Source organism: Salmo trutta, chromosome 26 (genome assembly GCF_901001165.1).
Source record: "Salmo trutta chromosome 26, fSalTru1.1, whole genome shotgun sequence".
NCBI lineage: Eukaryota > Metazoa > Chordata > Actinopteri > Salmoniformes > Salmonidae > Salmo > Salmo trutta.
This window is the reverse complement of record NC_042982.1, coordinates 14,318,625-14,346,438: the sequence shown is the minus strand read 5'-3', so window position 1 is coordinate 14,346,438 and position 27,814 is coordinate 14,318,625. Positions and strand designations below refer to the sequence as shown.

At 40.7% G+C, this 27,814-nt stretch overlaps 1 protein-coding gene across 1 annotated transcript; it reads right to left on the bottom strand.

The window, feature by feature from the left end:
• Positions 1 to 70: 70 nt before the first annotated feature.
• LOC115163209 (transmembrane protein 255B) lies at positions 71 to 27,378 on the bottom strand. The gene is made up of 9 exons (XM_029714907.1): positions 27,076 to 27,378; positions 25,868 to 26,010; positions 24,740 to 24,802; positions 14,036 to 14,125; positions 11,040 to 11,120; positions 10,756 to 10,841; positions 5,526 to 5,685; positions 2,976 to 3,092; positions 71 to 586 (listed from the first exon to the last, which is right to left on the bottom strand). Exons 1-9 carry the CDS (start codon positions 27,134 to 27,136, stop codon positions 440 to 442), a joined length of 948 nt encoding a protein of 315 aa, XP_029570767.1. The 5' UTR covers positions 27,137 to 27,378; the 3' UTR covers positions 71 to 439.
• Between the last annotated feature and the right edge of the window lie 436 nt (positions 27,379 to 27,814).

Genomic DNA, 27,814 nt, shown 5'->3' with positions numbered 1-27,814 from the left:
GTCAGTGGGCAGCACGGCAGAACCTAGAACACTATGGCAGTCGGTCCATTAGTTAATCAGAAAAAAATACTTAACATTACTTATTACTTTATTAGCAGATACAGTTGAGTTTAAGATGTAGTATAAAAAGTACATTTATTTTGTCAAACCATACATTTCACAAAAGGTCTTAAATAACTAGCCTTTTCACTCGTTTGTAGAATGCACATCACAAGACAAAAACAAATTGGCAAATAATTTGAAATAGGTCAACATATTTACATTTCATATACAGACATTTTACACCATACCCAACAACTATTCTAAAATAAACTCCAAAATTCGGATCCCCCTGGATGTCTTGTGACTGTCATGTCTAGGGCCAGGAGGGCCTGGAGGAAACTCCTGGCCCTAGTTGTATGACAATTGGGCAGCGGAACGCTGGAATAGGGAGGTTCATTCAGACAGAAAAGCTCTGTGGTTTGTAGGGCAGCAGGTTATAGAGCGGGGCGAAGGGAGGGGGGTTGGGGTCCGGACGGAGGGGTTCTGATGGATCACTCTGGGGGAACTCCTTCCCCGCCGCTGGGGCAAAGTATAAGGAGGCTCTCTGAAAGACAGAACAGAAAACACAAAGCTTAGTTGGATTCAGCTAATCAGTATTGTTCCATTTGCTAATTTGTTCCATTTATAACTACACTCTACTTCTAGGTAAAGAATAGTTACAAAAATATTTTGAATTGAAAACCATGACCAGTTTGAGTGGATAAGCAAATAAATGTAATAGATGCCAAATAAATAGATGCCAATACAAACAAATCTTAATTTGAGGGAAAACAATATTGTTATATTTGTAACTACACTAAACTTGGGAATAATTACAAACAGCAGGCTTTGAACATCACCTGTTTGAGTGGAAAATGGATAAGAAAAAAAAAAGTTTAAAAGATTCCAAATAAAATGGATTCCAAATGGAGGTAGGCCTAATGTTTCTCAGGCAAGTTCTTGTTTTCTGGGGGTTTATTGGTTGGACGGTGTTCTTGTTGGATGCATGAACCTGGCATGGTCTACTAGGGCTACTTGGTGCTTTCTGTCTTTCTAGCAGCCAGTAGTTGCAAAGCTGGGTTTTAATACAGAGGGTAAGGCAGACGGTGGGCAGAGGAGGGGAGGGCAGCAGGGCAATATGGGATGGTAGAGGGAGCTGAGTCCTCCCAGAACATCTGTGAGTTTCCATCCAATGTACAGTATCTCACCCCTTTCTCTCCCCTGGGGTTTTACAAGACCAATTACCAGTAACAGGACTACTTGAGCTCAAGACCAAAACAGAGGTTGCTGTTGAAATATAGTGCATTCGGAAAGTATTCAGACCCCTTCACTTTTTCCACATTTTGTTACGTTACAGCCTTAATCTAAAATGGATAAAATAAAATAAAAAGGGCTTGTAAGTAAGCATTTCACAATAAGGTCTACACCTGTTGTATTCGGCGCATGTGACAAATGCAATTTGATATGCAGAGAAGAATGGGAGAAACTCCCCAAATACACATGTGCCAAGCTTGTAACGTTATACCAAAGATGACTCGAGGCTGTAATCACTGCCAAAGGTGCTTCAACAAAGTACTGATGAAACAGTCTGAATACTTACGTAAATGTGATATCTGTTTTTTTATTTTTATACATTTGCAAACATTTCAAAAAATCTGTTTTTGCTTTGTGTGTAGATTGATGAGGGGGAAAAAATGTTTTCATCCATTTTAGAATAAGGCTGTATCGTAACAAAATGTGTAAAATGTCAAGGGGTCTGAACACTTTCCAAATGCACTGTACATTTTTGGCATCCTGGAAAAACCTTGGCAGGCTCTATTTTTGGCTGGTGTTAAGGCGGAGCTAGTGTCAAACACATGCTCTATTTTCCAACCCTTGCACCAGTGTTGGTATTTTACCTGTCTTATATTAGCTTGCTTGCTCCGAGGTGGGAGGCGTGGAGATATTTGAGGTGTGTCCTTAAAACGTGCACCAATGTGCCAATTTCAAGCAGCGCTCCTGGTGATATTTAAGACTCACCAAAAGCTGGTCTTAGCGATAATGCAATTGGTTAAGTCAACAGACATTCCCGTTTTTTCTTTATATTGGACATTCCATTTTTTTCCTGAATGGCCAGTGAGTGGCCAAGCCTCGACACACCCACAACTTGTTTATTTACCAAAACTCGCGCCACCGTTATCTACTGCGCCCATAATTCTGATTGTGAAAATAATAAAATACAATCAGACACACCGCCAAACTTATAATGCTACTGCCAGATTTACCATTGCAATAGATTTTTTAAAATAGAGCCCTGTATCTCCAAAAATGAAACTTTTCATAAACTGATTTGTTAAATATATTTTCAGATCTATTACCATATAGTCACGGATATTCACAAGGTGTTTGGAGTGACTTTGATTGGTCTTAAAGTCATTAAACCTTCACTGCACGTTTTTGTTTCTGTTTTTTTTTTTACACACATTGAAAGTAGTCATTCGCTTGAACAAAAAAATCTGAAAGGTTACATGGAGATACAAGGTTTTTCCGGGACGGCAATGATTTATTTCTACAACCTCCGCTTCAGTCTTGGGCTTAATTGATGTAGTAAAATCATAGCAGAGAAATGGGTCAGATTCATTATATGGAAACAGCAAATGTGGGTCATGAGCCTTACCTGTGTGGGTAGGCAAGCAGGGTTAGAGATAGGGACACACTTATTACAGTAACAGTCACTTCATCACTGAAGATTCAGTGGAAGCAGCAATTTTATCGTTGTGTTTTGCACTAAATAGGTTTCATGGTGTGTTTATCATGCATTTCATGTGGATGTAGTTTTTTATGTATTCAATATCTGTGAGAGATGTTTGCTTTGACACTTACCCAGTGGGTTTTGCTCTTATCTGTTCCAATACTAACAGGAGTAGAGGGTGTGAGCAAACAGAATTACGAGTGTGTGCGTGTATGTGACTGACCGGGTAGAGGTGTTGGTGTCCTTTGTTGGTGTTGTCCATCAGCAGGGGGGCAGTGGGGGAGGAAAGACATCCCCCCTCTGAGAGATGAGATGACAACCGGGTCACTGAGTTGCTCCTCTGTCAAACACATACAGAAAGAGAGACACACACAAACACATTTTGGAATGTTGTGAAATGTGTTGTGATCCTCTTGTGTGTATTCTGAAATATTCTCAAACACTAACACACATTAAGGGTTGTGCTGGATATCTGAAATGACGTTGTCACCTGGCCTGGCATCAGCAGTCTGCCAAATCGATGACCCCCCCCCCCCCAAAACAAATGCACAAACAACCGCTTGTTCACACACACACATACACACACACCCTGACACGCTGCTCATCAAACAGAAGTGGTGGGGAGAGAGAATTATAGCGATGCCGTGTTATTTGGATAAGACATGAAGGGTGGGGGGGATCCTGGGGTGGAAGGGAAGAGCTCAGATTTCCAAGAAACAATTATCTCTGACGTTGATGTGTGTCTTCCTGGGCTATGCCCTGCTGTGTCTCCCAGCTCTATCGTGCCGCAACACAGAACATAAGCTCCTTCTTCTAATTCAATCGGGGCCGGTTAGCTGTTCTGGTTCTGCTGGGGACATTTAACATAGGATGATCGCCAGAGAGATATCTTTCTTTCCTCTTAAGTGAGTCGTGACATTTCTAATCTGGATTGCCGGGAAACTTAAAGACACACTTTTGTATTCGATTTGATCATCAGAAAGGTATGAATAGGCCTTTCCCAACCCCTATCCACTCCTTCAAAGCTTTGCTCGGATATGATAGCAGATAGACCTGGGATCAAAAACTATTTTAAATAATTGTAAATACTTGACCTGTGCTTGATTGAGCTTGCCTGGCTTAATGGACCGATAAAATAGTTCCAAAACTGTAAACCCTGCACATCTGGCACTCCAGGCAGGCTAAAACCAACACTGACAGTATTTGGACAATTTCATAGCAGAAGAACAATGATAGCAGAAGAAGGTCTTGTAAAGTTTAACGGCTTCCCGGCCCACACCCCTACCGGCTCACACTGTTCCATCTTGACACCATATGTCCATAGGAGTCATCCTGATACATCATCTGGGAGATTGTCTGTAATTTGATACCTCTGCTACTCTCCACAACTCCTATCTCTTGCTGTGTTCGTCCTCGACAGAGGCTTCACCTCCACTCCTCTGGAACACAGCTAGATACAGAACACCTTGTATGGACTCACTGCACTCTACTGTATCAATACCAGTCTCATCAATAGCACTATAGGTGCAATCAAGCAACAGTTATGCAATTCGCCTCCACTCACTTAAAGGAACCCATACTCTAGATCCTTCATCGCTCAGGTCATAAGTTGTGCACTATAATAGGGAATAGGGCTTCAAACACATATAATGCACTTAAAGTGAGTTGTGTTTTCAGATCTCAGAGGTCTTCTATTGGGATAAGTCCATGTCCCAGGTCATCTGTTTTGTAGATTCAGCTTGATCAAATGGAAAAGATAAGCACTCTGGGCTCCCGAGTGGCGCAGCGGTCTAAGTCACTGCATCTCAGTGCTAGAGGCATCACTACAGGCCCTGGTTCAATTCCAGGCTGTATCACAACCGGCAGGGATTGGGAGTCCCATAGGACAGCACACAATTGGCCCAGCATCGTCCGGGTTAAGCCGTCATTGGAAATAAGAATTTGTTCTTAACTGACTTGCCTAGTTAAATTAAGGTTAAATAAAAATAAATAAATTTAACTTCCAGATTTGTTGTGCTTATGTTTTCCATTCATTTCAGGTTGAGGAGGCACATAGCTGGATCTACACAACCTGAGAACATCTGAGAAACTTTGAATTTGGAGTGTAATTTCCCTAAAATGTCCCTATAATGAATAACAGTATACCCTTGATTCAATCTGTAGAGCTGAAGACCTGCGCTACAGCGCGATAGAAATTTAAAGGCAATGTTCCCGCGTTCGCAGAGACTGCATTTATGGTAAACGCTTAATACAGTATGTCGGCTCAATCGAAAATTACTTTTAAATTTCAATTGCGCTACAGCTCAGACCTTCAGCGCTACGAATTGAATCAAATCCAATATTAACCTATGAGCCCGAGGAATGTACCTATATAAATAACACGCCAAAGTATTTCAGAACCATGGACAGCTACAGTTAGCCAGTGCAGGAGAAAGGCGCTGATGGTTCAGCACCACGGCAGTGGAGAGCTCCACTACAGGCGGGCCGTGTCCCGCACCCAACACCGCTCATTATGAGCTGTTGCCACACACCTGTGGGCTACTGAGAAGAATGTTTGGAATGGGCAGGAGCAGGCCTGCAGGGCAAGAGAATGCCACTTGATTTTGATTCTTTTTCCCAATCCCCTTTCCCCAGGTTTAATACAATATGGAATAAAACCTGGATATGATTTAACTGCAAGTACTGATTAAGACTCCTGATTATACACCACAAACCTTTAAGCATTGCACAAGTATATTAGCGTGTACTTTTAGCCACAGCCTGTCTCTCTCACCTGGTCCTTGATGCTTCCCAGCACGGCGGTGGTCAGGATACCCAGGAAGAAGGCCACCAGGTTGAGGCTGGTCAGCACCCAGATCAACACGTACAGGGACAGCACTTCCCCGCAGCTCCGCACACCCACAAACTCATAGTAGTTGTTCATGTAGCCCCCACTACAAGACAGGACAACAGAACGTCACTAACAACAAATCCTATAACAATATTATTAGATTTATGCTATTAATATGGCATTCATAGAATAACATTATACTACTTTATAAAGCTATACTATTAAGCTAGTATGAAATGAGTTGGGCAGGACCAAGAGTACTCACAGACCATTTATTTTTATTTAACCTTTATTTTGACAGGTAAGTCATACTGAGACTAGGGTCTCTTTTTCAGATACAATATACAAAATTATAAAACATATTAAGAAAAACACACATTTATCAACATAGAGGTCTCTGGTCATTAGTCTGAACGGACCAAGTGAGACCAGGGGCCTCGTTTATAAAAATGTTGTTAGATTTATACTTGAAGTTTGTAAGATCATTTCCGACAGTGTGCTTACGTTGGATTCATAAAACATACTGAGCATGAAACACCTTGCTTACGCAGCTTCTAAGAAGCCCATTTGTTCATTTACGCAACTGTGATCTATAAATCTCGAATGAACTTAGAATTGACGGCACCTGAACGTGCCTTACAATCAGCAATTTCCCCTTATAGAATGTTAGCACAAACGAGGGTTTAGTCAGGAATAGCCGTGGACCAAAAGAGAAAAGCTAACTTTTTGGAAGACGAGATCACAGCGATGGTAGAGGAGATTGAAGACAGGCAACATGTATTATTCGGTGGACTAAATAGTGGGTTGACAAACAAAGCCAAACAGGTAGCTTAGGAGTGTGACGCCGCTGCAGTGAACGAGGTGGGGCAGCAAGACAGAACTGTGGCTGATGTGAAAAAGAAATGGTCTGACTTTAAACTGCAAGGGAAGAAAAGAATATCCATACATAACCAGCAGGAGAATCACTTACGTCAAGTCTAGACTCTGAGTAGAGATAAGATTATTTCCACGTCAAAGTAAGGTTTTATAAATAACTACTTATACATGCTTTTCTGCATAAGTCATAGTTCAGATCAAAATTGATTGTTAGTCCGTTATATAAATGAGGCCCCAGAGCATTTCATTTCAGAGAGCTCTGTAAGTTGTTCCACATAAAGGGCACAACAAAAACTAAAATCAGCTTTCCCCAACTCTGTGGAGACCGAAGGGGCCTCCAGTGTTATCCAAGCCTGAGACTGGGTTTGGTAATTTGTAAGTCTAAATTGAATTAATGATGATAGATACGTAAGAAGTTTCTGCATGAGTGCTTTGTAGATAAACACATGAAAATATTGCTCTCTCCTTACATACAAAGAGGCCCAACTAGTGCTGTTATGGTGACATATTACCGCCCCACTGGCGTTCACGAGTCATGACGGCAGTCAAATTCCATGTGACCGTTTAGTCACGGTAATTAGGCTTCTCCAAGCTCTGATGCTGCTGATGGTCATTAGTAACCTACCAAACATACTAACTGGACTCTATTGTCCCTCTAATCACTCTGACATCAATACAAATGTAATTGAAAATCGAATCAAACACTTCATCAGAGCCTATGAGCTCATGTTACACAACATTTCTATAGGCTATGCAGTTGCGTGAGAAAACAGAGTGATGGCCTCTATTAAAAAGAGGTGGATCCCATCAGCTTTCTATAGGCTTACTATATTTATTTCTCAACTTCCTAATATTAAACAAATTGCTTCTCTTTACAACAGGAGTATAGCCTACCTGGCTGGAATGAAAATAAACCACAGGAAAAGCGTCCTCCATTCGCTATTTAAGTGCACAGATGACATGTATTTTTGCCTCTGCCCCTGTTTCGAGACAGGTGCATAGTAATGGCCCATTCTAAATCAAAACAAATTTCACACATATATTATTTAGTATATGTAAAGACAAGGTTAAATCAAGAACAGTCTGATGGGTGACAATATTAAGCTATCACTTGTGAATGATGCCCAGCTAGTGTGCAGTAAAGCAAGAAACAACTCATGCCTTTTTTTGCTATTTTTTCAAATCATATTTGCACACCTCATGTAGCCTAGCCCATAGGCCTATATGTTTTTATAAGGTTTGTATCACAGCTAAAGTGGCCAAATTACTTCTTAACATTAAGCACATTAATCTGGTTTACAACGGTTGTAGAGCCTTACAGGCATACATAAGCAGCGCGTGAGTTTCAAGTTTGGGGAAGTAAATTTTCACCATAAAAATGCACCTTTATAATAAACGCATTACATGCATAGTCGCATTTGCGTTCACTTTTGAGAATGGTGTTTTCCCACTAATTGATTGCATTTTGGAACATTGGCGCTTATAGCCTATTGCCATATGCACAATGCTGCGCTTATAATGTGAAGGAATAGACTAATAGTTTATCAACATTTTAAGCTAAATGTTCTGATCTGTTGCATCAGCCACATTTTTTATGCTAGTGGTTGTATTCATTTGGGATCTATCGCATCCCACAACTGTCCCAGACTATGTTTGGAATATTTATTTCTCGTACAGAATAGGTCAACTTTTGCACTATTGGGATAGTAGATCTCCTGCCATGTCAATGATGTGTCGTGAAACAGTGTTGTTTGATGAAGAGATTGTCTGTATAGTTTTTTGGGCCTTTTCCCCCCAGCATTGTCCCAGCCATATCCGTGGCAGCAGGAAGAATTAAGTCCTCCACAATAGTACGGGGCTTGCCTGTCCTAGCCACTTGGTAGCTCACCATATAAGACGCTTCTAGCCCCTTCTTATTAATGGTATCTGTTGCTTTTATACGTCTTACTACTCGAAAGTCGTCTTAATTCTCGCTCAAAAAACTCCCATGGCTTATTTTTCAAATTGGTATGTTTTGTTTCTAAATGTCTGTGCAAGAGTGAAGGTTTCATCGAGCTGTGAAATAGTACTTTGGCACATATAACACACTGTGGCTGAGGAAAGGCACTACTCCCAATATACACTACCGTTCAAAAGTTTGGGGTCACTTAGAAATTTCCTTACATTTTTTTTTAAAAAAGCACATTTTTTGTCCATTAAAATAATATAAAATTCATCAGAAATACAGTGTAGACATTGTTCATTTCTAAGAGAGCATGATGCCATAAGAGAAGATCTTACATAAATAGCCACCCCTCCCTCCTTTTCTGGTCTATCACATCTGAAAATGTTGTAGTCCGCAATGGCAACGTCCTTATCCATAATGAAATGATTCAGCCAGGTCTCTGAGATAACCAGAATGTCAGGGCTAGTGTCCTGCACCCAGACATCCAGAAAGTCCAGTTTAGACATCAGCCTTCGCACATTTATATATAACAGTCCTCTGCGAGATTTGAAAACAGCAGCAGTATCCATGGGGACACAAGAGTCAATAGAACTGGATGAGCTAGCCACAAAAAGCTTATTGATTGGATTCAAAGTAGCAGAGCTAATAGCAGAAATCTGGTAAATGTGCACAGGACTCCTATTGACAACTCCCCTATGGTTATTAGCACATAGCTTGATATAAAAATATTAATAGCATAGGTTGAGCTAACAACAGTGGGTTCCTTATGGGAGCTAACAGAGCTATCAATGGAAATGAAATGAACAGGCATAGAATTACTATTTACAATACCCTATCAACATGGGAAATTGTGGCAGAATGATATCGCTTTGATTTAATGGGAGTAAATACCTTTGAGGAGCTTGATTTGATCAGTCATTGCCTCAGCACTGCTTTTTAGTGTTTGGACAGGATCCAGGCACCCAAATGATTAGGGTGGATCCCATCCTCCTTATAGAGCATCCTCTGCTTCCAAAAGGTTTAAAAGTTGGCTACAAAGTTTACACCCAAGGAACTGCAGTAGTCAGTAGGCACCGGAACCTATGGATCCAGGGCGGTGAAGCTGTTTGAAGTCTATAACTGGTCAGGGCTTCCCACCGCCAAGGAGGCCTCAATTACCAAAGGCCGCTGCTTTCGACTTCCACGGCAAGTGACATGTCTCCATGGCTGGTTGGCAGGGTCAACAATAGGAACATCTACTAAGTCATCCATAAGCATCCTACTAAGTCAGAGGAGGGATCCCTGCATAGCACCGGCCAGTCGTTTATGGAAAGACGACACGGTGGCGACACTCCCATCAGGTCAGAGCGGCGTCCAGCTACTGGAGTAGAAGAGAAAGAGAAAGTAGGCGGACGTGGATTCCCCAGTAGCTTGTGTAAGATCGCTACTTGTTTGCTAAGAGTAGCCACTTCGCCTCTGTAGTCCTCCGCGAGCAAACAGTTGCTGCATTGAAAGTCCGGACAGTCCACAATGTCCCAGAATAGAGCAAAATAAACACAGCTTCTGCAGCATTTAAACCGTTCGTTAGAAACCTTCACTTGAAACTACAGGCTAGGTAAGATAGCTAGGCTAACTGGACTTCCGTGTCTCTCTTCTTGACAGGAATTTACTAAAGGTTTGCTATAAACTACATTGGTTTGCAAATACAGCCCGCACCCTGCTTCCCGAAACAAGCACGGCCTGTGAAATGTCAAACACACAAGCAACACAAACCTGAGTCACACACCAGTACGGAAAACAGAGAGAAAGCAGAGGACTTTCTCACTGCATGGATCCTGCCTGCACATACACTATAGGACCCGGAGATTACCAACTTGGTGCTTTAGAAGCAAGCAGTAAATTGCAGAGCAGTGAGCCAAAACACCGGTCAACAAGTGAAAGAAAGACAGGTAGTAGGAGCATTCGCTTACCAAGGAGCAGCGAATGATGGCTCATGAGGGAAGTGAGATGAGTTGGTCTGTACACCATTTGACCTGGCTAGGAAACCCTCAGCGCTAGTTTGAGCCTACTTCAGCTTAAATATGGCACAATCACTCCATACCTTATCATCGTGATAGCTAATGTGTGAAGAGCATTCTGGCACAAAATGCCTTCCAAGCATCACACAGGTGGGTGGGTTCTACACATTGCTGATGTGAGGGGTGAGTTACCACATATACTGTATATAAAGTTATTTTAGTTAGATTATTAAAGTTAGTTAGATTATTACCGGTTGGATCTGCGGCTTATCAGACTTGCTTTCAATGAGAAATCTGTTGGGTCGTACACAAAGCTACATGATGGACCTTTAATGTATGTGTATCTTTGACTCACTTGGCACAGTCATAAAGGTCGCAGCAGTAGCAGGTCCCACTGCGTACCTTCATAGTACATGACTCCGTGAGACCCTGGCATGGCACCTGCAAGAGGAGGCATACACTCTAATCAACAGTATTGAGTGACAGGTACAGTACAAGCAGAGATTAGTCAAAGGTGATAGACCCCTCCCTTAAAATGTATTTTCCCCCTGCCAGAGAGTAGGTACTACACATATTTTCAGAATTGGACAGGATAGCTAACACAGTAAGTCATATTGCTATGCGTGCAGTTGTACTTACAGAGGCATAGTAATTCTCATAGATGTAGCTGTTTCCACTTGTGTAAAACTGGCATCTCCCTGCTTTCAGAGGACGGACATCCTGGTGTGGGACAGACAGAGAGACATCATATCGTAATGCATGAGAGAATTGAATAGACTGCAGTTGTATGGTTTAAACACAGCTGCAATGACTCCATCCAATTCCAGCACATCTCTTTTGAATAGCATTTGCCAATTAGACTCCATATCATTCTGGCATTGTAAAGTTCTCCTATAAAACAGATGACGGATGTAAAATATATATACACTAAGTGTACTAAACATTAGGAACACCTGCTCTTTCCATGACATAGACTGACCAGGTGAATCCAGATGAAAGCTCTGATCCCTTATTGATGTCTCCTGTTAAATCCACTTCGATCAGTGAGGATGAAGGGGAGGAGGCAGGTTAAAGAAAGATTTGTAAGCCTTGAGACAATTGAGACATGGATTGTGTACTATTCAGAGAGGGAATGGGCAAGACAAAAGATTTAAGTGCGTTTGAATGGGGTATGGTAGTAGGTTCCAGGCGCACCGGTTTGAGTGTGTCAAAAACTGCAACACTGCTGGGTTTTTCCACTCTTAACAGTTTCCCGTGTGTATCATGACCCAAAGGACATCCAGTGATACAACTATGGGAAGCATTGGAGTCAACATGGGCCAGCATCCCTGTGGAAAGCTTTTGACACCCTGTAGAGTCCATGCCCTGACGAATTGAGGCTGCTCTGAGGGCAAACGGGAGTGTAACTCAATATTAGGAAGGTGTTCTTAATGTTTTGAACACTCAGTGTATACAGTGGTGTAAAGTACTTAAGTAAAAATACTTTAAAGTACTACTTAAGTCGTTTTTGGGGGGTATCTGTACATTACTATTTATATTTTTGACAACTTTTACTTTTACTTCACTACATTCCTAAAGAAAATAATGTAATTTTTACTCCATACATCTTCCCTGACACCCAAAAGTAGTCGTTACATTTTGAATGCTTAGCAGGACAGGAAAATAGTCCAATTCACACACTTATCAAGACAACACATGGTCATCCCTACTGCCTCTGATCTGGACTCACTAAACACAAATGCATCATTTGTAAATTATGTCTCAGTGTTGGAGTGTGCCCCTGGCTATCCGTACATTTTAAAAACAAGAAAATGGTACCATCTGCTTGGATTAATATAAAGAATTTCAAATAATTTATACTTTTACTTTGATGCTTAAGCATATTTTAGCAATTACATTTACTTTTGATACTAAAGTATATTTAGAACCAAATACTTTTAGACTTTTATTCAAGTAGTATTTTACCGGGTGACTTTCACTTTTACTTGAGTAACTTTCTATTAAGGTATCCATAATTTTACTCAAATATGACAATTGGCTACTTTTTCCACCACTGAGTATATACTGGAACCAGAAGATGGATGTAAAATATATATACAGTATATGTTATGAATTTTGCAGGTTTTGCTAAGGCATTGTAAACAGATAGTAGTTATGTACTACGCTGTTTAACACATACTGTAGATAAGTATATCAACTAGTTGGACACTACGTTGGAACTAGTCAAGTCAACTCTGTTATTGACATTGTAAGTACCGAATGCATACAGATTAAGGATGTTCATTTGATCACCCAGTTGCAGGAGAACTTTCCTGAAAGCAGTAAATGTAAAACTTGTAGTGCAATTTCCACTTTTAAATTTCAGACTTAATTTTCTCTTATGAAAAATGTATCAACCCCCACAACAATGTTGATTACTTCTAATCCACATAATAATTTACATTTCCTTTTGCTGCAGGATTACCTTCCTGCTGTAGCAAATATGCTCAAATTAAGATCCTGCATCTGTACACTGCATTGTAATGTTTCTGTGACAAAAGCTAGCATATTATGTTACGTCTAGTCTATGAGACCAGGCTGCTATACCCTGCTTTGACTATATTCATTCTTGCTCACAGTTTAGAGAAAAACAGAAGAAATGCAGAATTTACATAATTAAACATTGCATAGAAAAAAGCATTAGAAAACCCTCACTTAGACACATAATACATGGCATATCGACAAACTTTGTTCATTTGGAGGTGTTATTGGTGATTTGAATTTTACAATTCTTTCTCTGTTTCTGTAAATGTTTTTAATAGGGTTTTGATAGAGGCAAACATTCCTAGCTGAAGCTTTGTGATCAATGGTCTAATAAAATAAATTGCTTACTGGGTTTCCAAGCCCTCCTTCCACTACATACTAACACAGACACAGATGCCCTGTACAATCAGACAGACAGGCATGCAGACAGGCATGCAGACAGACAGACAGACAGACAGACAGACAGACAGACAGACAGACAGACAGACAGACAGACAGACAGACAGACAGACAGACAATTCTGGACCATGGGTCATTTGCATCTTGGCATTTCCCTCGAAATGTACACATTAGTATTATATTGCAATGTCATTGTGTAGCCATGTATTGATCCACTTTGAAATGTAAATGTGTTTAAAGTTTATTGCAAGTATTGAAGTTATATTGTGCTATGGATGGCAAACGGAACATTCGATCTTGTGTGAAATTTTCGGTTGGGTTAACACATTGAAATGGGAGAGGACTTTCTCTCATGACCACACTCATCCACAGGGAGTGAGACTCAATCCAAACTGCTTTCAACATTACAGACAGGGTGGGTCAATTTCCATCCACATACGATGGAACACTCATGAATATTACAGCTATTCTCACAAACACTCTCATGCACGACATCAAGATCAGAGACTGGGGGAGGAGAAATTGAGATCAAGCCTACTACTGACTAAAAGAATTAGAAATAAATGAGTTTTTCCCCCCTAAGATTGCTATTTTCACTCTGAATGAGAAATAAATTAGCTTTAGGTAAGATTTTCATTTACGGTCACAATTGTCTCAAACCCCCTGTGATCTGTTGAGTTGAAAGACACACGTGGAGCAGCAACGTGACTCACCATGTTGAAAACGATGAAGACGCCATCCACCACCAGACACAGGAAGGAGGCAATGATCCCGAAGCTGAGGAAAATAATGGCCGCCACAAGCTGGAGAGAAAGGGAATAAGACATTATTAGAAAAGATAGAAACATACATACATGACTGAGCACATGCTAGCAGGACTAATGTTCAACAACAAAACTAGGAAGACAGTAAACTGTATATATCCTCCCAAGTGGGTTGTAGCAATCCCACTGGGCACCAACATCAAGTCATCGTCTATTCCACGTTGGTTCAAGGTCATTTACATGAAATGACGTGGAAACAACGTTGATTCAACCAGTGTGTGCCCAGTGGGATTTTTAAAGTTTTCAATTTCATCATCTGTCTGATGAAGACAGAAGACCAAATTATTGTTACAATAAACATGCTTGGGAGCCTATATTGATTTAAGACATTATGTCAGACAAAATGCAAACAGCTGTGTCAAAGCAAAATTTTGACTCAACTCAAATGAAAAGAGAGAGACACAGGTTGAACGGTATAATGATTAAAAGAGAAACACAGTATGAAGGAACACAGAGAAACACATGTAAAAACCACAACAACTGTTTATGGTCAAAAGCTCAGTGCCATTTAACCCAAGCTCTGCTGAGTAAAAACAGACTTCCTTTTAAACGTAATAGTATTTACTTGCAACCTGGTTTCTGTCTTTATGTCTGACAGTTCAGCTACCCTATCCTGACATCTAACTTGAGATCAGTTATGAGAAATATAATCAATCATATTCCATGATCGAGGAACATTTTTCATCTTAATCCAAGTTGCTGGTACGAGAGTCCACTTAAACAACAAATCCACTCAGGAGATTCACTCGTTTTTCTTGATCATCTCTGAGCCGACATCTCACATCGGCCCTAAAAGTTGTCTTGCTGTGAAATGAGGTCCAAAATAGCTGAGTACATTCAACAAAATGTTACCCAGTGTTAACACGATCTCCACACTGAGAGAGAGAGACAGAGAGAGACAGAGAGAGACAGAGAGAGACAGAGAGAGACAGAGAGAGACAGAGAGAGACAGAGAGAGACAGAGAGAGACAGAGAGAGACAGAGAGAGACAGAGAGAGACAGAGAGAGACAGAGAGACAGAGACAGAGACAGAGACAGAGACAGAGACAGAGAGACAGAGAGAGAGACAGAGAGAGAGACAGAGAGAGACAGAGAGAGAACGAGAGAGAGACAGAGAGAGAGAGAGAAAGAAAGAAAGAAAGAGAAGAGAAGAGAAGAGAAGAGAAGAGAAGAGAAGAGAAGAGAAGAGAAGAGAAGAGAAGAAGAGAGAAAGAGGATATGAAGGAGCTGTGGCCGCCAGCAGACAAAAATAAACAGATGCGGGAAGATTTGTGGACCTAAGGGAAGCTTGGTCTGGGATGTGTTCATTGTCATCCATGTCATTTCAACAAAAAAATCTATCTGATGAAGTTGGATCAACGTGGAAAACTGATTTGATTGCAAAAAGTCATCAACGTAAGGGAATTTCATATTTTTTTAGCTTAAATCGAATGACATGGTGGGATAAAATGACTTTGCAATCACGTTAATTGACATCTCAACCAAATATAAATGAAAACTAGAAGTTGAAATGATATTTGTGCCCTGTGGGTAGGCAGCAAATTGAAGAAAACTGCCTGAAATAGGAAGGAACTACAGTACATTGACCTGCCCAATAAGATTGACATTTTCCCACTTTTGTAAAACGTTTCAAAAAGTTTTCATTTGCATGCCCTAATACAGGGGTTCTCATCCGCGGATGTACTGCAGGGGTCCGCGGCCAGATCTCAATACACTGCCTTCAGAAAGTATTCATACACCTTGACTTATTACATATTTTGTTGTGTTACAGACTGAATTCAAAATGGATTAAATAAAACAAATTCTCACCGATCTACACATAATACCTCATAACGACAAAGTCAAAACATGTTTTTATACATTTTTGCAAATGTCTTGAAAATAAAATACAGAAATATCTAAAACTTTGTAGAAGCACCTTTGGCAGCAATTACTGATGTGAGTCTTTCTGGGTAAGTCTCTAAGAGCTTTCCACCGGTGGATTGTGCACTATTTGCCCATTATTCTTTTCAAAATTATTCAAGCTCTGTCAAGTTGGTTGTTGATCATTGCTAGACAAACATTTTCAGCTCTTGGCATAGATTTTCAAGTAAATTTAAGTCAAAACTGTAACTCGGCCATTCACTGTCTTCTTGGTAAGCAACTCCAGTGTAGATTTGGCCTTGTGTTTTAGGTTATTGTCCTGCTGAAAGGTGAATTCATCTCCCAGTGTCTGGTTGAAAGCAGACTAAACCAGGTTTCCCGCTAGTATTTTGCCTGTGCTTATCTCCCTTCCAATAAAACATTTTATCCTGGAAAAACTCCCATCCTTAACGATTACAAGCATACCCATAACCAATGTCCCTCAAAAACAATGTAGGCACTGAGCAAACTTCAGGTCTGCTGAGCGCAAACTTGAACGTTTTGAAAATGTTGTACAACTTCTGCCGTGCATTTACTGTGAACACTGAGGCTGTACCCGCTTTAAGTTATAGTTATAACAGTGGCCAAGTAGGCAACTGTGGCTATTTGATCATAATGAAGCCCTATCAAATGGAGAAAATGCATCCCATAACATTTTAACATGGAAATAGCTGCTCTATCATTCAGCCTACAGCAGCAGACAATGTGTGGTGTTCAATCTAGGCTGACATTCCATGAGACTTTTGAAAAAAAGATATATTAACCTGTTTATCCACTTGTTCTTCAGACAAGATGGTGACTGAAAATGTTATTGTTTGAGGCAAAAAAACACTTTACAAAATTAAATGCATTATTATTCCCATACCATTATTACAGAGAATCAGACAAATGATGCTACCCTTTGCCTATTGGCTACTTAGCTTATTAAAGCCTGTCTCAAAATACAACACTGCCTATTACAGACTACAAAGGGAAGCACAGCCGAGAGCTGCCCAGTGACACGAGCCTACCAGACGAGCTAAATAACTTCTATGCTCGCTTCGAGGCAAGTAACACTGAAACATGCATGAGAGTATCAGCTGTTCCGGACGACTGTGTGATCACGCTCTCCGCAGCCGATGTGAGTAAGACCTTTAAACAGGTCAACATTCACAAGGCCTCAGGTCCAGACGGATTACCAGGACGGGTACTCCGAGCATGCGCTGACTGAGTCTGCAATACCAACATGTTTCAAGCAGACCATGATATTCCCTGTGCCCAAGAACACGAAGGCAACCTGTCTGAATGACTACTGACCCGTAACACTCACTTCTGTAGCAATGAAATGCTTTGAAAGGCTGGTCATGGCTCACATCAACACCATTATCCCAGAAACCCTAGACCCACTCCAATTTACATATCGCACCAACAGATCCACAGATGATGAAATCTCTATTGCACTCCACACTGCCCTTTCACACCTGGACAAAACTAACACCTATGTGAGAATGCTGTTCATTGACTACAGCTCAGCATTCAACACCATAGTACCCTCAAAGCTCATCACTAAGCTAAGGACCCTGGGACTAAACACCTCCCTCTGCAAATGGATGCTGGACTTCCTGACAGGCCACCCCAGGTGGTAAGGGTAGGTAACAACACATCCTCCACACTTATCCTCAACACGAGGGCCCCTCAGGGGTGTGTGCTCAGTCCACTCCTGTACTCCCTGTTCACTCATGACTGCATGGCCAGGCACAACTCCAACATCATCATTAAGTTTGCTGATGACACAACAGTGGTAGGCCTGATCACCGACAATGATGAGACAGCCTATAGGGAGGAGGTCAGAGACCTGACTGTGTTGTGCAAGTACAACAACCTCTCCCTCAACGTAATCAAGACAAAGGAGATGATTGTGGGCTACAGGAAAAGGAGGACCGAGCACGCCCCCATTCTCATCGATGGGACTGCAGTGGAGCAGATTGAGAGCTTCAAGTTCCTTGGTGTCCACATCACCAACAAACTAACATTGTCCAAGCACACCAAGACAGTCATGAAGAGGGCACGACAAAACCTATTCCCCCTCAGGAGACTGAAAAGATTTGGCATGGGTCCTCAGATTCTCAAAAGGTTTTACAGCTGCACCATCGAGAGCATCCTGACGGGTTGCATCACTGCCTGGTATGGCAACTGCACGGCCTCCGACTGCAAGGCACTACAGCGGGTAGTGCGTACGGCCTAGTACATCACCGGGGCCAAGCTTCCTGCCATCCAGGACCTCTATACCAGGCAGTGTCAAAGGAAGGCCCTAAAAATTGTCAAAGACTCCAGCCACCCTAGTCATAGACTGTTCTCTCTGCTACCGCACGGCAAGCGGCACCGGAGCGCCAAGTCTAGGTCCAAGAGGCTTCTAAACAGCTTCTACCCACAAGCCATAAGACTCCTGAACAGCTCATCAAATGGCTATCTAGACTATTTGCATTGCCCCCCCCCCTACGCTGCTGCTACTTTCTGTTATTATCTATGCATTGTAACTCTACCTACATGTACATATTACCTCAAATACCTCGACACCGGTGCCCCCACACATTGACTCTACCGGTACCCCCTGTATATAGCCCGCTTTAATTATTTGTTATTCTTATCTCTTATATTTTTTTGTATTTTCTTAAAACTGCATTGTTGGTTAAGGGCTTGTAAGTAAGCATTTCACTGTAAGGTCTACACCTGTTGTATTTGGCGCAAGTGACAAATAAAATTAGATTTGATTTGATTTTTAGAAATAATAAAAAGCTCTTGACCTGACTTGCTGTTCAAAGATGGCTAGAAATGCACACATATTGTATTCCTGTAGGAAGCAACCACTCCCCCATTACTGACTAGAAATTTAATAACTCACTTACTAGCAAAGAATATGAACAAATGTACACACCTGGCTGGCTACATGCAGCTCTATTTTTTTTATTTTTTTTTATTTCACCTTTATTTAACCAGGTAGGCAAGTTGAGAACAAGTTTTCATTTACAATTGCGACCTGGCCAAGATAAAGCAAAGCAGTTCGACAACATACAACAACACAGAGTTACACATGGAGTAAAACAACATACAATCAATGATGCAGTAGAAAAAAAATAAGACTATATACAATGTGAGCAAATAATGTGAGATAAGGGAGGTAAAGGCAAAAAAAATGCCATGGTGGCAAAGTAAATAAAGTATAGCAAGAAAAACACTGGAATGGTAGATTTGTAGTTTGAAGAAAGTTCAAAGTTAAAATAGAAATAATATGGTGCAAAGGAGCAAAATAAATAAAATAAATAAATACAGTAGGGGAAGAGGTAGTAGTTTGGGCTAAATTATAGATGGGCTATGTACAGGTGCAGTGATCTAAGAAGCGCATCTACTTGCGACCACTCATGCTGTAAACACAGACCAGTTCAAAGTGAATGACACAGATCCATATATGGCAATGGTGTATTTGCATATAGGGATTCTGCAGCTCTGATTGATTATGGTGCACCGGTCTGTGTAGAGTATGGGCCTGAGTCGTGCCTGTCAATGCAATTGAATCCTACTCCAATGCGTTCTGCCTACAAAAAAATGTCTTGCATAGTTTGCTTTGCTTCAGTATGTTGCATTGAAAGCGGCTAATATTGCGTTCATTTCGTTCACCATTCGCACAGTTGAGGGGAACGTTGATAATGTTAACTAAAGGGGAAAACTAGAAAGTTGAGTGAAGTTCAATCTCATGCTTCTCTGTGCAGGCTGATATTTATTTTGCACGGCAGTCCCGGTGGAGCTGCGCCCCTGCACACATGTGCAGCTTAGAGGGAACATTGCCCATAACATTATGCAGCCCCCACTATGTTTGAAAATATGGAAATTGGTACTCAGTATTGTGTTGTATTGGATTTGCCAAACATAACACTTTGTATTCAAGACAAAAAGTGAATTGTTTTGCCACATTTTTTGCAGTATTACTTTAGTGACTTATTCAGTTTGGGAATATTTTTTTATTCTGTACAGGCTTCCTTCTTTTCACTCTGTCAATTAGGTTAGTATAGTGGAGTAACTACAATGCTGTTGATTCATCCTCAGTTTTCTCCTATCACAGCCATTGAACTCTGTAACTATTTTAAAGTCACCATTGGCCTGGCAATTGAGTTAAGAAGGACGCCTATATCTTTTCAGTGACTGGGTATATTGATACACCATCCAAAGTGAAATTAATAACTTCACCATGCACAAAGGGATATACAATGTGTCACGCCCTGGCCATAGAGAGGGTTTTTATTCTCTATTTTGGTTAGGCCAGGTTGTGACTAGGGTGGGAATTCTATGTCCTTTTTTCTATGTTTTGTATTTCTTTGTTTTGGCCTGGTATGGCTCTCAATCAGGGACAGCTGTACATCGTTGTTTCTGATTGGGAGACATACTTAGGTAGCCTGTTTTCCTTTGGGTTTTGTGGGTGGTTTATTTCTGTTTAGTATATCTTACCTGACAGAACTGTTTGGCTGGCGTCTTTTGTTTCTCTGTTTATTGTGTTCTCAGTATAATAAATTCATGATGAGCACTAACCACACTGCGCCTTGGTCTACTCCCTTCGACGGCCGTTACACAATGTCTGCTTATTTTTTTTTTTTATCCATCTACCAATAGGTGCCCTTCTTTGCGAGGCATTGGAAAACCTCCCTTGTCTTTGTGGTTGAATCTGTGTTTGAAATTCACTACTAGACTGAGGGGCCTTACAGATAAACGTCTGGATAGAGATGAGGTAGTCAATCAAAAATCATGTCAAACACTATTATAGCACACAGTTTGAGTCGATGCAACGTATTATGTGACATGTTAAGCAAATTCTTACTCCTGAACTTATTTAGGCTTGCCATAACAAAAAGGTTGAATACTTATTGCCGCAAGACATTGCAGCTTTTAATTTTTAATTAATGAGTAAAAATGGCTAAAAGCATAATTCCACTTTGACATTATGGGGTATTGTGTCTCAATTTAATAAATTTTAAATTCAGGATGTAACACAACAAAATGTGGAAAAGGTCAAGGGGTGTAAATACTTTCTGAAGGCTCTGAATATACACTGAGTGTACAAATTATTAAGAACATCTTCCTAATATTGCCCTCAGAACAGCCTCAATTCGTCTGGGCATGGTCTACAAGGTGTTGAAAGCATTCCACAGGGATGCTGGCCCTAGTTGACTCCAATGCTTCCCACAGTTGTGTCAAGTTGGTTGGATGTCCTTTGGGTGGTGGAACATTCTTGATACACACAGGAAACGGTTGAACATGAAAAACCCAGTTACGTTGCAGTTCTTGACAAACTCAAACTGGTGCGCCTGGCACCTACTACCATGCCCCATTCAAAGGCACTTAAACCTTTTGTCTTAACCATTCCCTCTCTGAATGGCACACAATCCATGTCTCAAGGCATACAAATCTTTCTTTAACTTGCCTCCTCCCCTTCATCTACACTGACTGAAGTGGATTTGACAGGTGACATCTATAAGAGCTCATAACTTTCACCAGGATTTACATGTTCAGTCTATGTAATTGAAAGAGCAGGTGTTCCTAATGTTTTGTACACTCAGTGTGTATATGTATAAAACATTGTTTTTTTCCCCTCTTTTGTTAATGAATATTACTAACAGCAACCGATTAAACGATTTTGGCCAAGGGAACAGTGGAATAAGTTTAGAGGGTGTAATAAAATACAATGTAATATTATGAACCTATCATTTATGGTATTAACACTGGGCAACATGGACCTGGGAGACTCACTGGGATATTTGTGAAAAATATTTTTTTTAATACACCTGCTAAGTTTTCTCTCTGCCTCATTTGTAGAATTGCAGGAAATTAGCTTGAAAACTGCAATTCCAAGAGGCGAACCTTTAAAATGTTCCTTCCCAGGGCCCGAAACTTGGTTAGTCTGGCCATGCACTGCCGAATTCATTGTAAAACTCCTATTTTCTTTATCTCACTTGAGTTGTGTTCTGATTATGAGGGGGTCCACAAAAGTTTGAGAACCCCTGCCCTAATAAACACTACCCTAGCCTCAGAGACCGCTCGTAGCATAACTATTTAGCCATGGGCAAACCTCTGCACATCGTCAATGGTCTGTGATCTCTGATGGGAGATGAGCCTAAGTCAGTAAGTAAGTAGCCTAAACTAAACCAGGGTGGTCTGCAGGTCTGGAACCCTGGTAGCCATTCTGGCCAATAAGCTAGTCCGTGACAGCCACTGAGGTAATGTCGAGTATATGAAAATATCAGTTTAACAGATAGCTGGACGTGTCTATCTTGGACACGATTACAGACATGATTAGAATTAAACGCAACATGGAAAAATGTCATTGATTTTACTGAGTTACAGTTCATATGAGGAAATCAGTCAATTAAAATAAATTCATTAGGTCTTAATCTATGGATTTCACTTGACTGGGAATACAGATATGCATCTGTTGGCCATAGATATCTTTTTTAAAAAAAGGGCCTCAGGATCTTGTCACGGTATTTTTGCGCATTCAAATTGCCATCTATAAAATGCAATTGTGTTCGTTGTCCATAGTTTATACCTGCCCATACCATAACCCCACCGCCACCATGGGGCACTCTGTTCACAACGTTGACATCGGCTAACTGCTCGTCTACATGACGCCATACACGTGGTCTGCAGTTGTGAGGCCAGTTGGACGTACTGCCAAATTCTATAAAACGACGTTGGAGGCAGCTTCTGGTAGAGAAATGAACATTAAATTCTCTGGCAACAGCTCTGGTGGACATTCCTGGAGTCATCATGCCAATTGCATGCTCCCTCAAAACTTGAGACATCTGTGGCATTGTGTTGTGTGACAAAACTGCCCATTTTAGAGTGGCCATTTATTGTCCCCAGCACAAGGTGCACCTGTGTAATGATCATACTGTTTAATCAGATTCTTGATATGCCATTCCCGTCAGGGGGATGGATTATCTTGGCAAAGGAGAAATGCTCACTAACAGGGATGTAAACAAATTTGTGCACAAAATTTGAGAGAAATAAGCTTATTGTGCGTATAAAACCTTTCTGGGATCTTTTATTACAGCTCATGAAACATAGGACCAACACTTCACATGTTGCGATTATATTTTTGTTCAGTGTAATAATAACAGACCACACTCTCTATCTCCTCCTATTCCCCCCCACCCCATCTCTGTTTACCTACATTGAAGTATCATTAAAAAGGCTTCTTTAAAATGTATTATGATTTTAATTGGAAATGCTCGTTTTCTTATACGATTACAAGAACCGTAACAAGACACAGACATGAGCAGGTGAGAATAATTAGCAATAATACTTCATATTACAAGCACACTAAAGTTTACAGTTTTTCTAAATTCCAAGAAAACTGTGGTAAAATGTATTGATAACAGAACAACAGCTAACAAATACCCATCTGGAATCATTTTTAAGAATCATTCATGAACTATTGTGTGTGTGTGTGTGTGTGTGTGTGTGTGTGTGTGTGTGTGTGTGTGTGTGTGTGTGTGTGTGTGTGTGTGTGTGTGTGTGTGTGTGCTTATGTGTGTGTGTGTGTGTGTGTGTGTGTGTGTGTGTGTGTGTGTGTGTGTGTGTGTGTGTGTGTGTGTGTGTGTGTGCTTATGTGTGTGTGCATCTGCACTGCAGGCATTGACATCCTTTCCAAGCCAGGCACATTTCCTCCTCTATGCTGGGGTCCCCTCACTCTCTCCATCTCCCTGTCTTACCTCAACCTAACAAGTTGCTTTCTGTTTATACACTCACTATCTCTCTCCTTTTTCACAATGATTTCTTCTGCTGGATAAAATGAGATGGGATGGTTTGGAGAAGCCCCACACATACACATCAATCAATATCCTTATCCACTATACATGCATGCACACACACACACTACTCTGTCCATCTTCTCTAACTTGTTAAAGACTACTCCTGCTGTGTGAGGTGGAGAGTCAACCCAACAGAACAGAGTACCATTGGATGTGGTTTGGACTGGAAAGACAGAGTTGGCCATGCTGAGACTGCTGACTTGAGCTGGTTGAAGATCAGGTTCTTTAATTTTGTTTTATATTGATTGGTGTGTAAAAGATTGGAATGCTCAACCCTGTTTCACTTCAAATAGCATCTGGTTACAATGATTTAAATATTTCTAGACATAGATCTATCAAGACTATTATCCAATGAGTTTTAGGGGTTTTCCTTCTATATTTTACAGGCCAGACCATATTTCTGGCTTTTACACAAAACTGAGGTTGTGGCTGTGGCTTGGATACCACACCACTCTCTATTCTTAATCACTCCCACTCTCTTTGACAGATAAAAAAGACAATTAACTGAAAGATGCAATATAGAAATACTTTGAAACCAAAACTCAACCCCAAGTAACCTCTTTTAAAACGACTAATTTGGTCATTAGCCCTGTAAACACTGTGCATTATTTCATAACAAATGGTCCACTATCCGCTCAATCAGGTGTTATAGTGTTGGGCTGGGAAAAAAGCCTGAACACAGTCTGCAGTTATCAATCTCTGCTGTGCACGGATGCAATTATAACCAAGAGGATGAAAGAGAGAGATAGATCAGGCAAGAACATTATGCGATAAGCAGAGGAAGAGAGAGAGACCATTCAGGAGGAAGGATAGTACAAATGTGGCAAATGAATGAGAAGTAGTAGAAAGGTACCAGCTGTTTTCGGTTTTCCTCCAGGCAGAGTCCAAGAACACCCAGGAAGGATCCAAACGCCAACTGCAGATATTAAGTAGAACAGCCACTGTTAGAGAGATGCCAGCGGTTGGCTCTTATTGTAGAGAACTTTACGCACTATTAAAAGTAATGTAAAGTCAAGAGATAAATAACAACTCCGTTCACTGATGTTATAGTAATGCAAAGATTATTCCCTGGTCGACTACTACTACAACAGAATTGGAAGCGCCAATGAACTGTGCAGTTGAATCACTGAAGTTACCCACAAATCAGAATTGAGTTGCGGTGATCCAGCAGAAGAAATGCCAAGGTTTAAATGTGGACATAATAGAAAATGCACCTGTTAACAACATGGCTGTGGTACCGTAGAACTCTCGGAAAGGAATGGGATGTGTGGGATAACGAGTAGCAGTAGTTCTGGTGTTTGGGTTTTTCGTCACTGGTTATTTGGACAAATGGCAATTTTGCAGTTGTTAGCATATTTTGAATTTCCGAAGGGAAGTTGACATTCGGCCAGTAACTTGCAAAGAGAGAAGGTGGAGCACCTCGTTCTAGCATCTCTTGATCCAATCTCTTAACACATATGGACCCACAACTTAATCGAGCAGCTGACCAATTACACAAGACTTTAGTTCTGGGTTAAACGAGATTATACACTTAGAAATTATCTGTCTTTAAATGTATATAAAATGGTACTGGAAATACTTACTGGCTGTGATGCAAATAACAGCTGAAATATATGTGGTTTGTCTGTCATGTGTTATAAGATGAGGGTTTGTTCAACAACTTGAATGATGACAACTCTCACGACATTTATGAGACTTTAATTGCCATAATTTGGAAGACATCTTGTTTTGCGGACAATGACTCACAAACCATAGTTTCCCCATCCGTCAATAATTTCTGGAGACCTGCCTTCTTGGCATTGCAACTTCTTTATTTTCTTAAGGTCTGTGTTGTTTTTTTATGACAAAAAGAGAGAACATTTGAGAAAATGTGTTTGTTGTTATTAAAAGTTCATTTATATGTATAGTGAGTAATTTTCAACAAAATGGCAGATGAACATAATTCTGATGATGATGATGATAATGATGAAGATGTACTTACAATGACTCCAGAGGTGTATCCGGTGATGCTGAGGCTCTCTGTGCGAGTGGTGGTGTAGATCCCCAGAATGACCAGGACCAGGGACAGACAGAGCATGCCCAGTACCAGCCATATCGCCATCCTGTTCCTCCTCTTCATAAGTTCTGTACCCACAGATGCATAATCAGTCACAATACAATTTCACTGTACAATGTATACCTAGCCCAGGTGGGTTAAAGAAGGGTTAACACTTGGGGTCCTAGGAGGATAACCAGAAGGGGCCCAGTAAGATTTATCCTCAGTATCCACGTTTGCCCCACTTGTGGTTGCCATGTTGGGCTTTATGTGGGCTCATGTTGGGCTTCATACCCACGTGTGGGGCCAACCTGGATACTGAGGAAAAAAGGTTTTGGGTCCCTGTTGGGTTTTCCTCATGGGGCCTGAGGAAAAGCCGTTCATTAACCCATTTGGGCCCCAAATAGAAATGTTGGATGGGACCATTTATGATAAAAACAAAATAAAAATATGCTCCAGCAGATATGCTCCAGTCCATGATTTACTATTTTCAAAATAATATGGATTATTAATATGATGGTAATAATAAAATTTAAAATATATTAGGCCTAATTTATTGTGCGGACTGTCATAATGAAAGGGCTGTGTAGATAATACATATTAAAAACTCTCAGACAGAATAACTCCACATCTGCAAAACAGCTCGACCAAGTCTGCACATGGGTAATTAGCCAGTATAATCACCGCAATAGGCTGAATTCTAATTTGCGATCAGTGCATGTAAAAAATCTCCTAACGAGATCAATACTTGAGTTACACGTCAGTAAGTATTCTTTCTATTGGCAGGTCTCAAATTACAACAAAGTAAATCTTAAAAATGAAAGGTAAAACCTGCAAATAGATGTCATATTTTTCTTTCCCTGATTAATGATTAGGCAAAGCTGCTTTGGGGATTAAGCATATAATTTACGTAGTTTTCATGTACACAGACAAAAATCACTTGCATTTTCCTTCAACAAAACGAATCCTTTCAACTAAGCTATTTAATTGTTTCTGTCATAGTTTACAAAGCACAATATGGTAAAAAAAAATATATATATATAAATAAAGTAGGCCTAATTCAAGTGCAGTAGCTTACACTACTTTGCAGTATAGGCTAAGCAACCGGAAAAATACGCATTGAATGGCAGTCACAATTTAACTCTATAGCCTACCTGCTTGACTGAGAGCGGGCTTCTCCCGATCCGGTGCGTCCCGAATGGCTCCGGTTGTCATGCTCCCCAAACGGATGCTCCACGGAGTAGTATAATATCCACAATATCCCTGAGTGAGCCAATGCGCTACGTCTACTGTGCTGATATCAGAATACCTCCGCACGGTCTGTTGCGCATGGAGCTCTTCAAATGTTTTATAAGCGCACTGCGCGCACGGTTGGCCAACGTGTTCCCAAATATGCACGTGTAAGATCCCGCTCCTAGTAACCTACAGCTGCAATGTTGCGCTGCTCACTTGTTACAAAAGGACCAGGCTAATAATGGGCGTTTTCTTCTTATGTCATTGAATCTTACTGTGAATGCTTTTATGGTTTATTCAGTTGGCCGGTTAAAAAAACAAACGCTAATCTAATGAGAAATTGCCGTGGCTATTTTTACAATCCTGCATTACTATACCTTGCTGTTTAAACTAAAATGAAGATGAACCTAGATGTGTTTTAGATTCAACATCATGTATCTATTAATCGTGGATGTTTCTTTGTTTTTTGTTTTTTTAATTATGTACGTGACCCACTCCCTCTCCCACTTTCCTCTGTGGTTCTGCTTAAAGCCTAGATCATTATTATTGTATATAATGTATATGTACTCGTGTGTTACATTACTGTGTATTAATCTTTCTGAAAAATCACTTTTTTAAGAGATTATATGATAATGCACAATTTAAGCACACGGGAAAGGT

What these genes read in the sequence shown, in the direction of transcription:
- LOC115163209 (XM_029714907.1), bottom strand. Translation starts at nt 27,136, where the DNA reads ATGACAACCGGAGCCATTCGGGACGCACCGGATCGGGAGAAGCCCGCT. An exon ending in GATACACCTCTGGAGTCATT is followed by an intron (nt 24,803 to 25,867) that starts GTAAGTACATCT and finishes TAATATCTGCAG; the next exon opens with TTGGCGTTTGGATCCTTCCT. An exon ending in GACACCAACACCTCTACCCG is followed by an intron (nt 587 to 2,975) that starts GTCAGTCACATA and finishes TCTGTCTTTCAG; the next exon opens with AGAGCCTCCTTATACTTTGC.